Source organism: Cyprinus carpio, chromosome B5 (assembly GCF_018340385.1).
Source record: "Cyprinus carpio isolate SPL01 chromosome B5, ASM1834038v1, whole genome shotgun sequence".
Lineage (NCBI taxonomy): Eukaryota > Metazoa > Chordata > Actinopteri > Cypriniformes > Cyprinidae > Cyprinus > Cyprinus carpio.
In genome coordinates this window covers 21,543,762-21,559,261 of record NC_056601.1, presented here as the reverse complement: position 1 = coordinate 21,559,261, position 15,500 = coordinate 21,543,762, and the positions used below count along the sequence as shown (strand labels likewise).

The 15,500-nt window shown below is 37.1% G+C and overlaps 1 protein-coding gene across 2 annotated transcripts in view; it reads left to right on the top strand.

Annotated features, from left to right (window-relative positions):
• Window positions 1-15,500, top strand: part of tmem132e (transmembrane protein 132E) — a 337,170-nt gene that overhangs the window by 314,649 nt on the left and 7,021 nt on the right. For both annotated transcript variants that reach the window (XM_042724909.1, XM_042724908.1), the window contains exons 6-8: window positions 3,769-3,974; window positions 7,924-8,200; window positions 11,409-11,603. In XM_042724909.1, coding sequence (XP_042580843.1) covers window positions 3,769-3,974; window positions 7,924-8,200; window positions 11,409-11,603 — 678 coding nt within the window. The remainder of the gene's footprint in view (window positions 1-3,768; window positions 3,975-7,923; window positions 8,201-11,408; window positions 11,604-15,500) is intronic.

Genomic DNA, 15,500 nt, shown 5'->3' with positions numbered 1-15,500 from the left:
AATAAGCATTAATTAGGAGTATTTTAAGGCAAAAGTCATAGTTAATAGTTAGTCAATAGTGAGAATTGGACCCTAATCTAAAGTGTGACCAGAATAATTTATGTAGTTACTTGAAAGAATTAAAAGAACCATTTTATGTCTATCCTTGTATCATTAACTTGGCAAGGTTGATATAGGATTTAGAAAGTAATTAGTAACTAGTAATTAATTACTTTTTTAGAGTAACTAACCCAACACTGATTGAATAGCATAAATATTATGAAATGGATAGTTCTGGTCCTTGATACTGATTGGTCAATACAAAATTCCAGGAGTGCTATGAATTACACATAGTAACCACTTTGATACAAATCACATTTACCATATCACTGTCATATGAAATATATGAAGCAGAATTTTTACAAAATAACATTTTACTTTGGGATGCACCGGTTGTGAAGTTCTGGTCAATAAAGATAAACTGATAATTAATTAAATGTACAAAATTACTTATTATACATATGACAGCATTATATAATATTATACAAATTTTATGCAATATTATACAAATTTGAATTTGATATTAAAAAATGTATATAAAATGTATGATTTTGTCTACATAAATTAATACCAAAAAAGCAAGTCAATCATTTTAAATGCTAAGAATGTTTTAAGATTTGCTAAAGATTTATTTTTGCTAAACATTTAACAGTGTTATAAAATTTTGACTATTTTTGTAAGATTAACTTAAGGTGAGCTTTGACAGGGAAAAAAACATACTGTATAAATGAAAAATAAATAAGCTATATTTTTTTTAAATCCAATATCAGTCAGTACCAATAAATCTGTAATACTGACTGATGACTGATATTGTACCAATATATTGTGCATTACTAATTTGATTTAATTAAGCACCCTTTCACTGTGACTACAATATAGCTTGGCCTCTTGTACATTGTTGCCTAAATTTCAGGACTGGAAGTGTCCATTTTAGACCAATATTTTAAGTGTGAAAACATTCTGTTTGTTAGAAGATAGCTGTCATTTTACATTAAATCATCAGCTTCTGCTTTAAGCTGTAGGCAGTATGTTTGTCTTTAACCATGTATAGTCAGCCTTCGCATGATACCATCAACACAGATAAAAGTCCATCTGCTTAACTGTGTGACGGCTGGATGGTGGAGGGTTACAGGGGGTGCTCTTTGAATTAAACACAGCTGGCGGGTGTGTTGAGCTGAAGGCGTCTCACTGGGCGGCACTATCCTGTCCTCGCCCCTGCCACTCCTCTGGAACCTCGCAAGGTGCCAGGGCAGATTAGTGACTCCATGGAACTCTGACTACCGGCTGGCACGTTAAAAGTGCTTTCAGCTGGCCCCTGCTGGCTAGTGACGCCCACAGTCCTTAACTGCTTTTGACTTAAAATTATCCATCCAAGTTTATTAGAAGCCCCAGGAGCATCTGGGTCAAGACTAAGCTCACATCAACAGAAGTGGCAAAGCAGGAACACATTTACTAAACTGTAGAGTGCACTGGAAACCAGACAGGACATGCTCAACACTGCAGACTACTGCTGCTTTTGTTGTGTGCCACCTGCACCTATTGATAGGAACAATAGTGACTATTTAATTTGGGGTTACTAGTAGTATCTCGCAATCACATCGTTCTTTTTTTATTCTCTCTTACATGGAACACAAAAGGACCGTTTTGTGTTATTTAGATCTTTTAAAGCCATACAATAGTTTTCTGTGTTGAGCAGACCGAAATGTAAAGGTTTCCCAAACACTCCCCCGTTTGCCAGTTGTCAAAACAACACACCACCTGAACTAACTGAACTTTATGAGCCAATGTTGCGCTTTCTGGCTGATTGGGATGCAAACAGAGCAATATATTGATGCCGCCACATATTGATTTACTTATAGTTCAATAATGACAAGTCTCAATATTGATTAAACAGCAATTTATTGATAAGAATAGAGTGTACATAAGATTGATCTTGGCGAACTAGATCTGCTACACTGTTGCTGCTGAAGGTAAAGTAGGGAGAACCTCATGGCAGATCTAGACAGGTGGTGCTGGGGAGGTGGAGGGCTAAAAAAAATCTCATGGCATGCACTACTGAGCTGGACCAGGTTGAGTTGTGTAGATAGATAGTAGTGTAGATTGACTGGTGAGTTGCACGGTTGACCTATTATGCAGTACTGATCTGTGTACTACTGTACATATTAAGATGGAAGAGGAGAAAGCATTTTAGCATAGAAATAAATAAAATGAAGAAAAAATACTATAAGATCTTCTATACTATAAAAAAATGAGGTTACAAGATTCTGTACATCTAGATTTAGGACAAGCAAGGAAATGTTTCATTTGAACATGAAAAGCGCTCTCTGTACCTCCCCCTCGCTGCTGTTATCCTCTCTGCACTTTCACCATATGTGAGGTGTTTTTTCTGTATAGTATGATTCAGTTTTTTTTTTTCTTCTCACTGAATAGCAGTACCTTTAAAAAAGAAATGAAGTGGGCAGACAGAGTTTTCCCGCAGATTCTCCTAAAGGCTACTGGGGAGAGAGAGCCATCTCCTCTGATCAATTCTCCATATTGATGGTATGGATAAGAGGGGGAGCTGTCTAGCAAGCCTACATATTTTATTACACAGATATCCCCCACTATGATGAATCTCTAGTCTTGGATAGACTGCAGCTCCCAACCTCCATTTGAGGGAGATTACGTTCTCTGATTACAGTGTCAGCTGCCTTAGACCCCTAGATAAATCATAGATGGTACCCCAAAGCAAAGCTTCGGCTATCTATTACAGTAAATAATTTATTATTAAAGACTGCTGAGTGCACATATGAAATGTGTTGGCAGACCGGAAGGAGTAGTAGAGAAAAAAAATGGGTGCTGAAATGAAATTTCCAGAACTTGAAGATTTAAAAATATGTGTGTGTTGTGTTCATTGGTGTGTTTAGAAAAAGAAGACAGAATGCAGTGAATAACAACTGCTTCTTAGGGAGGAAAAAAAAACAAAAACAATGCCTCAGGAAAAAAGCTGTCAAACCCCGTTCTTATGGGTAGTTATTTTAGGAAACATGTTGCGAGTAAAAAGATCTTTTGAATGCATGATTTTCATGTTTTACTTGATGCTTTTGAGAGTAAATCAGAATGACACTTCAACCCTTTCTAGTGTTAATTGGTTTGAAAGAAAAATAATAATAAAAAATGCCTGTCAATTTAATGTATATTTAATACAATTATCATATAAAAAATAATGTGAAGCATGTGGTAAAAAAATAAAATATTGCATTTAAACCTTTACCCATGCAGCGCTACAGGCTACTTGGCATTACAAGCCACACTTATAAAATGATTGTGGAGCCGTTCATGGATGCATTCCTGGTTAAAAAACAGCTGAACGTAGCTCAATGAATGTAGTCTCGAAGCACATTTATAGCATAGCATCTTAAAAGTGTGTTGCTCATGGTGTGAGATGCTGAAAAAAATATGTCCTCAGCCCTTTCAGTCCCCATCCGAGTCCACATTTTGGTGATGCAATGCAGCATAGACTTTTAGGTAGTAGTCTGCTTTGGAGCCAACATCAGTTTGGGTGGCTTTTCTTGGAAAATATTGATATAACATTAATTTGGATTTACTCAAAGTTTTAATTTACAGCCCCACTTCAAACATACGTCTACTTGCAGTTGCCTCTAAAGAGCTTTTGTGTTTTGAGTATTGTGCAGCCTCTCCAGAGAATGCAGTGAAAGCAATCAAATCTCTCTTTGCTCTCCTCAATAGGTGTCCAAGGCATGTGACTATGTGTTAGTGGATGGAAAAGAGACGCGTGGCTCAATGAACGCTCGGGTGATTTTCAGCTATGAGCACCTGAGTGCCCCTCTTGAGCTCACAGTCTGGGTACCCAAACTGCCCCTTAAAGTGGAGCTCTCAGACAACAGACTGAGCTTCATCAAGGGCTGGAGGGTGCCCATCTTACCCGACCGCAGGTAAGACACATCAGTGATCTAAGCGTATGAATATACTTGCACTCTGACTGCTTTTTATGCATACTGATTTCCCTGGTAGCACTTCTAATGCATGTTTTCTTTTATTTTGTTGCTTGTTTAATTTGATCCTCCTAATACTTGTGGGTGTTTTGAGGGTGATAAAACGGTGTTATAGATTAATTAGTGGAGCTGTTAAAAGCTTTAAAGCTAGGTCACTAAGGGCTGTGTTAGCTACAATATGGCTATAGAGCTGATGCCGCATGAGACCTGAATGTCATTCTTCATACAGCCCATTTACTGTGATTTTGACAAATTGAAGCAGTGGTGTTGTCACACCGTGCACGGCAGAATATCAGCACAGGCATTTTTCATGAGGAACCTCTCCAGAATTAATCATGATGGAAAATATTCTGGTAACTCACTAGTATCATTATTGCTCCCTTACAGAGGTCTTTCTTTTTTTGATGTAAATCTCTAATTCAATTCATTCAAATGGGCCATTAAAATGGAAATATGATCTGATTCGTTTATGCTAATCCAATTTGGGAGCAAATCGTCAATCTACATCTAGCCTTCATGTAGGGCTGGCGGTGTGACGCATGTACCATGCAACAGAAGAAAAAAGTCAGCCATTAGAAATTGAGCAGCAGAGATTTATCTTTGAACCATATTGGTTCCTAAGCAACATTGGAACATTTAAAAATAACAGAACAAATAAAAATCATTAATTTAAAAAAAAAAACATTTATTCTCGTCAACTACTGTTTACAGTTTGTGTGAACATGTGGGTAGCTGCTAGGATGCATTTAGCTCGCTAGATTAAGTATATCCCGCCGTTGTATGCAAAGTCTCTCAGTCCTGTTTTATATGGACAACACACACAGTACAAGTATGTTGTTACATTTGCATTTGACCTCAATTTGAGTGCCTTTGATTTAGCTTCCTCCCAGGACCCGAGATCTCCAAGGCTTTGTTCACACATACAATCTCTGTGATCAGCTCAAAATCTGATTTGTTTTCCAGTTCCAATCTTTATCCCAGTGTCTGCACTGGCATTTTGCAAGCAAAGAAATCAGATCTGGTTACTGTAGTAATAACTTAAGATTCAGCATGGCACCAAAAGACATAAGACAATAGCTGTCACTGTGGAGGGAAAGAGAAGATAGCAAAACTGAACATTTTGTCTCTGTTTATATTCACCCTGATATCACACAGTGCTGAGCTATGGGTCATAAGACCTAACAGGGTACCAGCTAATCCTGATTAATCTCCTGATTTCTTTCAATTCCTATTTGAACAGAATAACTTTAAAAGAAAAATAATGTGTAATCTCTGCAAGCTTATACAGTACATTTGTGTGGATGACACTAATAGCAGACTAGTCTGTTTTTTGGCCTACAAAATCATTTGTTTTTAAGAGACCCTAATAAAATTAAAATGAACATGAAATGGAAATTGTGTAAAACACACACACATGTTGGTATATGTGGTTTACAGAAATTATCCATAGACATAATGGTTTTTATCCTATACAAATTATTTTCTATCCCCTTACCCTAACCCTACACCTAAACCTACCTCACACAAAACTTTCTGCGCTTTTAGATTTCTCGCAGTTAATTGCTGAATAAAAATATTGATTTCTCTACAACAATAGAAAAAAACTCAAACTTTTGAAAGATAATATTTATAAAATAAGCTAGGTCAGTTTTAATTTCATGCTGACTTAATTGAGAACACTAAGAAATATCCAGTATATAATGAGTTAAAGAAACACATTTCTTGTTTGTGTGGGAAATGGCTATTGAAGCCTCACTGATAGATCTGTGGGGAAAGGAGAAAAGAAAGGAAACTGCATGAGGAAACACAAGCATCAAAGGCATTTCTGTACTGTTTACACATTCCTGCATATTCTGTGTATAAAGCCACTCATTTGTTCACTTATTCATAGTGAATTTCACATGTAAGCATGTAAGCAGAAAGGAATTCAGACACAGCAGTTCAGCTCTGTTTAGTGTCTTGACGTTACTTACATTCCATCCCAAATGACTTTTTATTTTATTATGAAATCTGATTTAACCATTCACACTGAATTGTATTTTCATGTGTATGATTATGATGAAACAACTTACCAGATTTGAATACACCACAGAATCTGCTGCCTGTTTGAACAATCCCTTATTCTTATTTCCTTTCCCTCTTCCCTTCCTTTAGTTATTTCCTCCTCTGCTCTGTCCATTTCATTCCCACACAGCCCAATGTTGAGAAGTGTCAGTGAGCAGGTTTCTCGCATTGGCCTTCTACACAGATTGATCGATATAGCTCACTAAACTGGTGAAACAATGATGCATCTGCAAAACTGGACACTGATTTTATTGGATGAGCTGGTTCCCGTGCATGAAATCTCCAGTTCTTCTGACATCCTAATGAGTTCAGGCAAAGCTCCACATTTGAGGTGTGATGTTCTGCTCTGAAACTCATATTAACCTGTATGAGGAGACGAGAGAGTGCAGCTTTCCTCAAGAACACAGAGTGCTTCTATCTGCCAGGTTCAGCACTCTTCAACTGATGCAAGAGCCTCTTGTTTTTCACCTCCATGGCAACAGGAGCCTGTGTTTAACTCCGAAGAGAGCAAAGTGCTGATCAACAATTGCTTTCTACTTTCATGAGTCTTCTCCTTCTGCATTTGAGTGCCTGTCAATCTTTCATTGTTGCTGAGAAGTAGCAGCGTGTCTCCTTACATGATAACGTAATGCTTTACATTCAGCTCAATTTAAGCTAATCGATGGGCAGGACATGCTTTGTCAGTCAGAGGCGGACAGCTGTCTCTACAATTCCAGTTATCTGATTAATTAGTTGTGTGTAGGCTGGGTGAAGTGGCATTCAGCTTTGAAGATCCACCCAGCCCTTACCCTGCTTCCTCTCACTTACTTCACATGGTGTCATGCTGCTGAGGGAGCAGATGAGATGGATTGAATGTGATGGTATGTGTGAGGCATGCAAGAGTCACTGATGCAAAACCTCCTTGATACAGGTCTCCAGATGATGCACTTTCTGATGCTGGAACTTCCAACAAACTTTGTGGGGGGAGTTCACTAAAAATAGAATGTTGTTCTGCATGCATTGTCTATTATTTTAACACTCAGTGCACTTATGAAATGCAAATTAATTAGGTAATGAGACAAACATGGCAAAAAATCTGTGCTGAACACATTTTCAGTCTTGGAAGCCGGTAAAGTACACTTTAGAGCTTACTTATCTGTGCAGTGTGTCTGAATATATGTATTGTGCATCATTTGGAGACCATTGTATGAATAACAATAATAATATGTTTTGTTTTGTTTTGTTTTGCATTGCTTTATGCCATAATATTTTGGCCAAGTTCAAAATAATATTTTGGGATGCTGAATCAGTGAATTGGATTAAAGACTGAAGATTTTTGATCATCTCATCCTTTATAGTTTGCTTACTCCACCTTATTCCAAAGAGAGAAAAAAAAAATAGTTTCCTTATAATCTATTCATTAAAATGTAATAACTTGCTCCACCTCTGAAAGAACTTTTCTTTTCAGCTATCTAATCATTTACAAATTTGTTAACGTGTACTACAGGACAGTAATTTTTTACACATGTGCACGTCGCCTTCTAAACTGAACTTTAATTTCTCTATTTTACATGTTTACACACAAAAAAGTGGTTCCACATAGGATTATTTCTGTGTTTTAACTAAAAGGCAAATGTTCAGATCATCTGGTAGTCTAGCCTTATTTCACTATATAAGTTGCCATTTAAAGTTCACTAAACTTGAATGCGAACAGTGAAAGACAAAAATTCTTAGCACATGCTGGTATGCCTTTTCTTCCACATTATCATTCTTATGAATGGAAGTTAATTGAACATGAATTTCTCATCGATAGTAACTCATAATGACCTCTAACTCATCTTCTCAGAACGGCCAGAGACAGTGATGATGATGATGATGATGACCGTAAAGTGAGCAGAGGATGTACACTGCAGTACCAGAGAGCCCAGGTTAAGGTTCTGACACAGTTCCACACAACCTCTAGTGAAGGCACAAACCAGATGATCACTATGCTGGGTCCTGACTGGCAAGTGGATGTGACAGAACTGGTGCAAGACCATCTGAAGGTGGTGGATGCCAGGGTGGCTGAGCTGGTGGACAGGACGGTACTCGTGGCCAACGAGCTTGGATCATCCACTCTGAAGGTAGAATACAAATAAGAACAGATTGTATAAATATAAGATTGATGGATAAATGGGGGAATTGGTGTTTGGATGAAAAATGTGTCAATACCATATAACAATGCAACTATATAACCTACAATTAAGTTTGCTGTATTACATTCTCTTCATCCAATATTACTGGACACTGGTCCTTACTCATGGTTTTATACCTGTCAAAACATAATGCAAAGTGTCTTAAGGACAATTATTCAATCCCTTTTTCAGTCTTTAGTCAGTTTCATATATTCAAGTACAAACTTTACTTTCACTAACTTCTCTGGTGTTATGCTTTGTACACTGGCAGGGGGACTTGTTTTATTATTATTATTATTTATTATATTTTATTATTATTATTATTATTATTATTATTATTATTTATTATATATTTTTTTTGCTTTATTTAATTTTTGGGTTTTATTTTTATTTATTTGATTTTTGTGTTTAGTTTAGTTTTGTTCTGTTCTGTTCTGTTCTTTTCTGTTCTGTTCTGTTTTGTTTTGTTTTGTTTTGTTTTGTTTTGTTTTGTTTTGTTTGTTTTGGTTTGGTTTGGTTTTGTTTTGTTTTGTTTTGTTTTGTTTTGTTTGTTTTGGTTTGGTTTTGTTTGGTTTTGTTTTGTTTGCTGGAAGTTTGAAGACTAATAATTTCTCCTCATTTCATTCTTTCTCTTTTATTTTGACAACAATTGCTCTTAGTCAACATAGCTAACTGTTTTTAAACAGACAGATTCCTAATTATATAAATTTAGTTTACAGATAAAACCAATAAGGGTGTCTATTTAAAATTCTTTGAATTTATCAAGTTAGCTATGCTGCCTGTCTTTATCATTTAATGCCTCTTTAGAAAGCTATTCATATGCATATTTAGTCCCAGTAGGCTATTCAGAAACTGGGATGATTGGAAAGAGAATTATCTGTGTGGTGCAAACTTCAATGGTGTTAAATTGGGGGAATCATTCTTGAAAGTTTTCTCTCCATTGAATCAGCACACAATCAGTTCATTGTGTCCAAATAGAGGGAGTTTTGATTGTTCATGACAGCTTGATCACACCTCTCCAAAAGTGTTGTCTGTTGTTTGGCTTCAGAAAGTGTCTGTTTTTCTCCATAAACAAATTTGAGCATAAAATAAAAAGTTTGGTAATTAAACTAGGGGAAACTGCAAAGGGCATTAATAATTAATTGCCAAAGTAGAATTGGAATGTTTTCGCTGAATGTGAGCTGAAAATAAACAAAACTGAGCACAGAGCACCATTTCACCCTTACAAAAAAAAAAAAAGGTATGAATAATGTTGTTTATAACTCACACCAGGGTTTTTTTTAGCTTATTTAGTGGGTCTTTGATCTTCATCTGTCACAGCGTTCATCCTCCACCTGTCACTATGACCTAAGCACAAAGACGCACAACCTTTAAGCTTTGAACGTCTCTCACGACACATTGTTTTGAAGATCTTATGAAGAGCAGAAGTTGTTCTTGCCCCATTCTTAGCATCAACTGAGCTGTAATGGTCCTGTGAACCCATGTACGTATTTCCTATGACTTAATTGGCTTTCCAGGTCTACCAAGTACAGTAATTAGGTTTTGGGGGAATAGGCAGACCCTTTTTAGCCTTTGAACACACTCTATTCAAGCATCCAAAGCTCTATAATGCAAACATCAAAAGCTGGTATATCAGCAAGTATAATAAAACTAATTGCAACCGCCTGGAAACCAAACAAACAAGCCATTCTGGAAAGCATTTGTTTTTAGTTCCCCCTTTTCTATCTGTTATTCCTTTTCTCTCCTTCAAATGGCTTTATCTTTGAAGCCTGCCTTGAACGCAGGAAATAAAAAATGCAGGAACAAAACAGTTCAGTTCAATTATACATTCATCTGGTTTTCCCCCCGGTCTACATCCCCTTTCCAGCTGTAGGTAAGGAGATGGGATTTTATAGGACTGGATGGTCAATGAACTGTAACAGCCTGCTCCAAAACATTAGTGCATTGGGACACAAACAATGTGCATCTGGGAAATATGGGTCGCAAGTCTAGGCTGGATCAGGAAGAGCCTGGGTTCAGCTCCCTGGTACCCACCGCACACCAAGAGAGCACCGTGTGCTTCAGCGAGAGAAAACTGGAAAATGGTTGGATGGGATTTTTATGCCAAAAGATGGCTGAGAATGGCCACTTCACAGGCGAAGTATAATCAACAGCATGGCTAGTTCATAAACCTACATCAGCGTCGAGGGCTTTTAGCTGGAGATGGGTAATTTTGAAGAGGCAAGTAATAGCAGGTTGGATGAAAATGTTTGCTGCTGAACTTTTTGAACACCATTAAAAGTCATTATGGACTTTATAGGGCTAAATTATCAAGAGAAAAATTAGCTTTGCTCCCTCCTGTGTGGTTAAGTTTAACTAGCTCTGCTGTGATTAAATCAATTATATGAAGGTAATATTTTTGTTCTTTGTTTGGAATAGCTGTAATTGAAAAGAAAGATAATGAACTATAATTTTGCCATATACGGATGGTGTCAAAGCAAAACAAACTTCAGTTTCTGTCAACATCTTTTAGTGTTCTTTACAAGTCATAATTCTTTAAACTTCTGTTTGTCATGGAGAGACTGAAGAGTTGGCCACTGGCAATGGTTCAGTCTGTTTTAAAATTCATCCAAGCTCTATGTACTTCTCCCTCTGATTATATCTTTCTTGAGGCAAAAAACACTCCACGTAGGCTGACTTGTTCTTGTCTTGCAAAATTCGAGTTCAAGTTAATCTTCCTAAATTATGAAAAGCCATCCCTATATTGCAGCTTGTTTTATCTAACATGGCGCTTTGTGGCTCTTGGGATTGCCAGGGTCTCATGGTTCAGCAAAGACACACAGAAAAAAGAGAATATCTGACCCTCCTAGTCGTGCCGCCCCACTTGACTTTCCACTTGATAAGTCCCTGGTGACCTTTAACGGTGGTGGGAGGTGAAGAAACTGTGACATAATGGGTTTGAAGTGTCAGATGGAGGATTTATGTGGAGGCCGAGTGCTGGCCGTCCTCTGGAGAAAAGGTGTATTTTCCCATGGTTCCTTTACTCAGTGGGCTGTGTCTTGAATATGTGGTATTATCCACTAAATGTTTCTCTTTGTGTCTTCACTCCTCCCCATGCTTTATTCCATTTAGGCTGTCTTTCTTACTGTAAAAATTAATCATGTTTTGTTGGTTTCAGGTTGAATCTCCAAAGGCAGTGGAGGTGGTGCTGGGTGAAACGCAGTTCTCTGTGGTAGACGATAAGGTGTCCATAGTGGAGCTACGTGTTCATGCCATCTCCGGACTGGCACTTAATCTTCAGCCAAGCCCTGGCAACAGCCATACCATGGTTGCCAAGGCAACTGGCCTGCAGACTCTCTCAGCTCTTAAGCAGGTATAGTTGATTGCTTCATTGTTTTTCATATCTTCTACAATTAATGACATGCCATCTTGCTTTCTTGATGTTTTTTTGTTAAATCCTCTGGTATATTCTTCGATCTGGTATTTTCGTCGATCAGAACTTTTTTATGACAGTCTTATATTGTGAATGAATGTTTAACCAGACTTAAGACTCTCCTTAAGGTTCTCAAACAAATGTTTAGAACTTACTGTAGTGGTTTGTTCCTTGTTCAAGGCAGGTTTATTATTATTGCTTAAAATGAAAACTAAACCATAAAAAAACGAAATAATATTTAATAAAATTGTATTAAAAACTTGAACAAAAACTATAGTATATTAAATACTACTGATACTAAAATAACACTGGTCTAAAGAATTTTACCATCTAATAAACTTGACCAAGATGGTCTTCCAACTCACCCTGGCCCCCATTTGCTAGCAGAACAAGCTAATCAACTCTAAAACCCATATAGAATCATCTATAAACCACCTATAAACAATGTAAAACCATCTTGAGTTTTTTGTTGCTTTTGTTGTTTTCTTTTTTCATTTTAGCTGAATTTTCACTTGTTTTGGCTCAAGAAAAAATATTGAAGAAAATAATTTATAGGCTACACAACATACAAACTTGTATCTTCACAAGTTGTCTAAATATGACAGTATCATTCATCAACATACCCTCTGCAGCTGTGTCCAGAAAAAAAGCTCTAACCTTTGGACCCTTGCTATAATTACGCAAGTGACATTTATGTGAAATTCCTCCTTGTTGCTCAGGATCATTCTGCTCGTGAAGAGTTAAAGTCTGGCTGAGTTTAGCCTCATATTGATGATTCGAGTCTCCATGAAGGTTACACACCATCGGCAAATTAGCCTCAGTTCAGTCTTCCAGCCGGCCCTCACTGTTTTAATAAAGCCTTGTTTGCCATTCAGACATATTCAGATCTCCTTTAATATCAGCACACCAAATGAGCAGGCATCTTGCTTAATAAGATGCCACCACCACTTCTGTTCTCTGCCGTTCTGGAGTGTCATCAGGGGAGCTTTGTGCAGTTGCTGTATAATCTTTTCAAAGCATTAATTGGAGCACATTCGCTCACATTTTCCAGCGAGGACCTCGTATGCTGCCGTGCTAATTTATACAATGTCTTGGGCAGGTCACAGAGCCCTGCCGTGAGAGCTTTGGGGCCCTTTTTCTTGCTCTGTACTTAGCCTGTGACCAACATCCAACATCAGACGAGGGTGGCTGCTTTTAATTCATGCATTAAAATCCAGCGGTTCTCCCCCGCTCTGCCTCACCACCTTTGGTTTTAATTAGCGTAATGTATCAGCCTAAGTGCTTGTGGAGACTGTGCTATAAACATCACTGATGACCCTCCTCCTCCTCCTCCTCCTCCACTGCAGCCTTTCCATCATATTAATCCTTGAGTGCACTTACCTACTTCACCTCTGCAGTCACAAAATAACTGTAACTTTGTGACCATTTCTGCTTGAAGTTGCGTTAGATTTCCTGGTAACACTTTATAGTTCAATTTGATGGTGTTAGTTAATGCATTAGTTATCATGAACATTTAAGAACAACAATAGCATTTATTAGTCTTTGTTCAAAAGTATGGATATTATGTAAAAATTAGTTAAAAGTGTAATGACACTTTAGTTTAGGGACCAATTCTTACTATTAACTAACTATTACCTACGACTTTTGCCTCAAGAACCTCCTAATTTGCTGCTTATTAATAGTTAGTTAAGGTAGTTGTTAAGTTTAGGTATGAGGACAGGATTAAGGGATCTAAATATGATCATGCAGAATAAGACATTAATATGTGCTTTATAAGTACTAATAAACAGCCAATATGCTAGTAATATGCATGCCAATAAGCAACTAGTTAATAGTTAAAATAATTCCAAAAGTTCATTATAATTTCTGGAGGTGACCCCGAATAGTCGAAGATTCGATGAACTTCGATTTCACATAGAGCAACCTTTTTTCTCCCAATAAGTTAATATACAGCCTATTATGATAATGCTGTAAATAAGAATCTGAAGAGAAAGAAACTTTAAATAAATATTTTAACATGCGTGAATAAATCCAACCACCACTATAGATTTAAGTTTCATTTTCCATAATCCGTGACCAACGGAGTAGGATCTTGGCGGCAGGGATTTAAAACTTTAACAAGACTCAAACTGACACAGGCAGAGTGAAAGACTGGATTTTCTTGGACAAGTGATTTAAAAACATTTCAGGCGGTTTATATATATTGTGTATGTATTATTTATCTAAGACGCATTTGGTTGAATTATGCTGCAGTAAAGCACTTCATTGCAGTACTGCAGTGATTATCTCTTCAGCGTGCAGCGCAAGCAGGACAAGCAACAATACAGAATATTAATAACTATGACTGGGACTGTCATATACATAACATTATAATGAGAACACTATTATAATAAAACACTGTTAAGTTTTAGAGTTTAGTTGCCGTGTTTCTGTGCGTTGTTGCGTGATGAACACGTCCACAAAAGGAGTTCATTCAGAGCCGCGCAGATGATGTGCATTGGCGGAATTTTTTGCAGATAGCATTTAAGTCGTAATATTAATGTTATGCTGTATAAAAATAACCAAGTTTATTCTATTTGAGATAAATAATGAGTTAAATCCCATTGAATAACAACCCGCTATCAGATGCTTTATGTCTGACTCGGGTTTCCAGGTTTTCACAACAAAACCCACCCAATTGCTACTCAAACCTAGCCCAATCACGTTTCGAGGGGGATCCTGCGTTAAAAGTCGCATTCAGGTTGGGGTCCCCCAGTTAAAATTAGCATTTTAGGGGCTAAATATTATGTTATTGGGGTCGGTTAAACCCTTGGACATGAAAAACAACCCACGGCAACAGTGTTAAAGTAGCCCAATTCTGCGGGAAAACCGCAGACTTGGCAACACTGGTCTGACTTGACGCATTTTGTCCTGCCCCCAAACATATGATTCGACTATCGGCAAGATTCGAAAATTCTGATTTGAAAAATTCTGATATTAAAATCCTTAGTTGGGGACACCCCTAATAATTTCTACTTATACATTACAATGTCAAGTTTAAGGAATGTAGAATACGGTCGTACAGAATAAGACGTTAATGTGTGTTTTATATGTACTAATATACAGCCAATATGCTAGTAATGTGCATGCAAATAAGCAAGTAGTTACTATGGGAACTGGTCCCAAATTAAAGTGTTATCTTATAATATTATCTGTTAATTCAAGTATGTTGATAATATATTGAATTATGTTAATTTATCCAAACTAATGTAATTTAAACAGTATCTGTAAAGATGAATATTCACCTATATTAATAAATGCTGTCAATGTTGTTTATGATTGCATTAATCTAAACAAATTGAAGCTTCTTACATAAAGTGTTACTGATTTTCTTGTTCTTTCTTTTACATTTTAGATGCCCCTTTCCTTTGTCTCACCAGCAGCCTTAAATAATTGATTTTGCTGTATGCTGGTGTAAGCAATTATTCTGTTTTAAAGTTCCAAGCGTCTTGGATGCTTGAACATTTTACTTCTGTAGTTTGTTGCATACAGTGAATCCAAAATTACCTTCAAGATAGATCTCAAACACTTTTAACAGTTAAAAATATAATGGCATATCCATGTAAAAGTTACAGTGTCATTTCCCAAAGACTGAAGCTTCAAGAATCAAGGGCCATTCGTGATTGATGCCATTTTATTTAGTGGCTAGAGTGATCTCGAAAGGTCCGCGAGGACAACGTCGTCTTCAATGTATTATTCAGATCATGCATATCAAAGCCTCTCTTCATCTTGACAAGCAGCGTTGACAGAGCCTGAGCCCGAATGTCAGAACAACCTTGAAGTTAGTGACTCGACAGA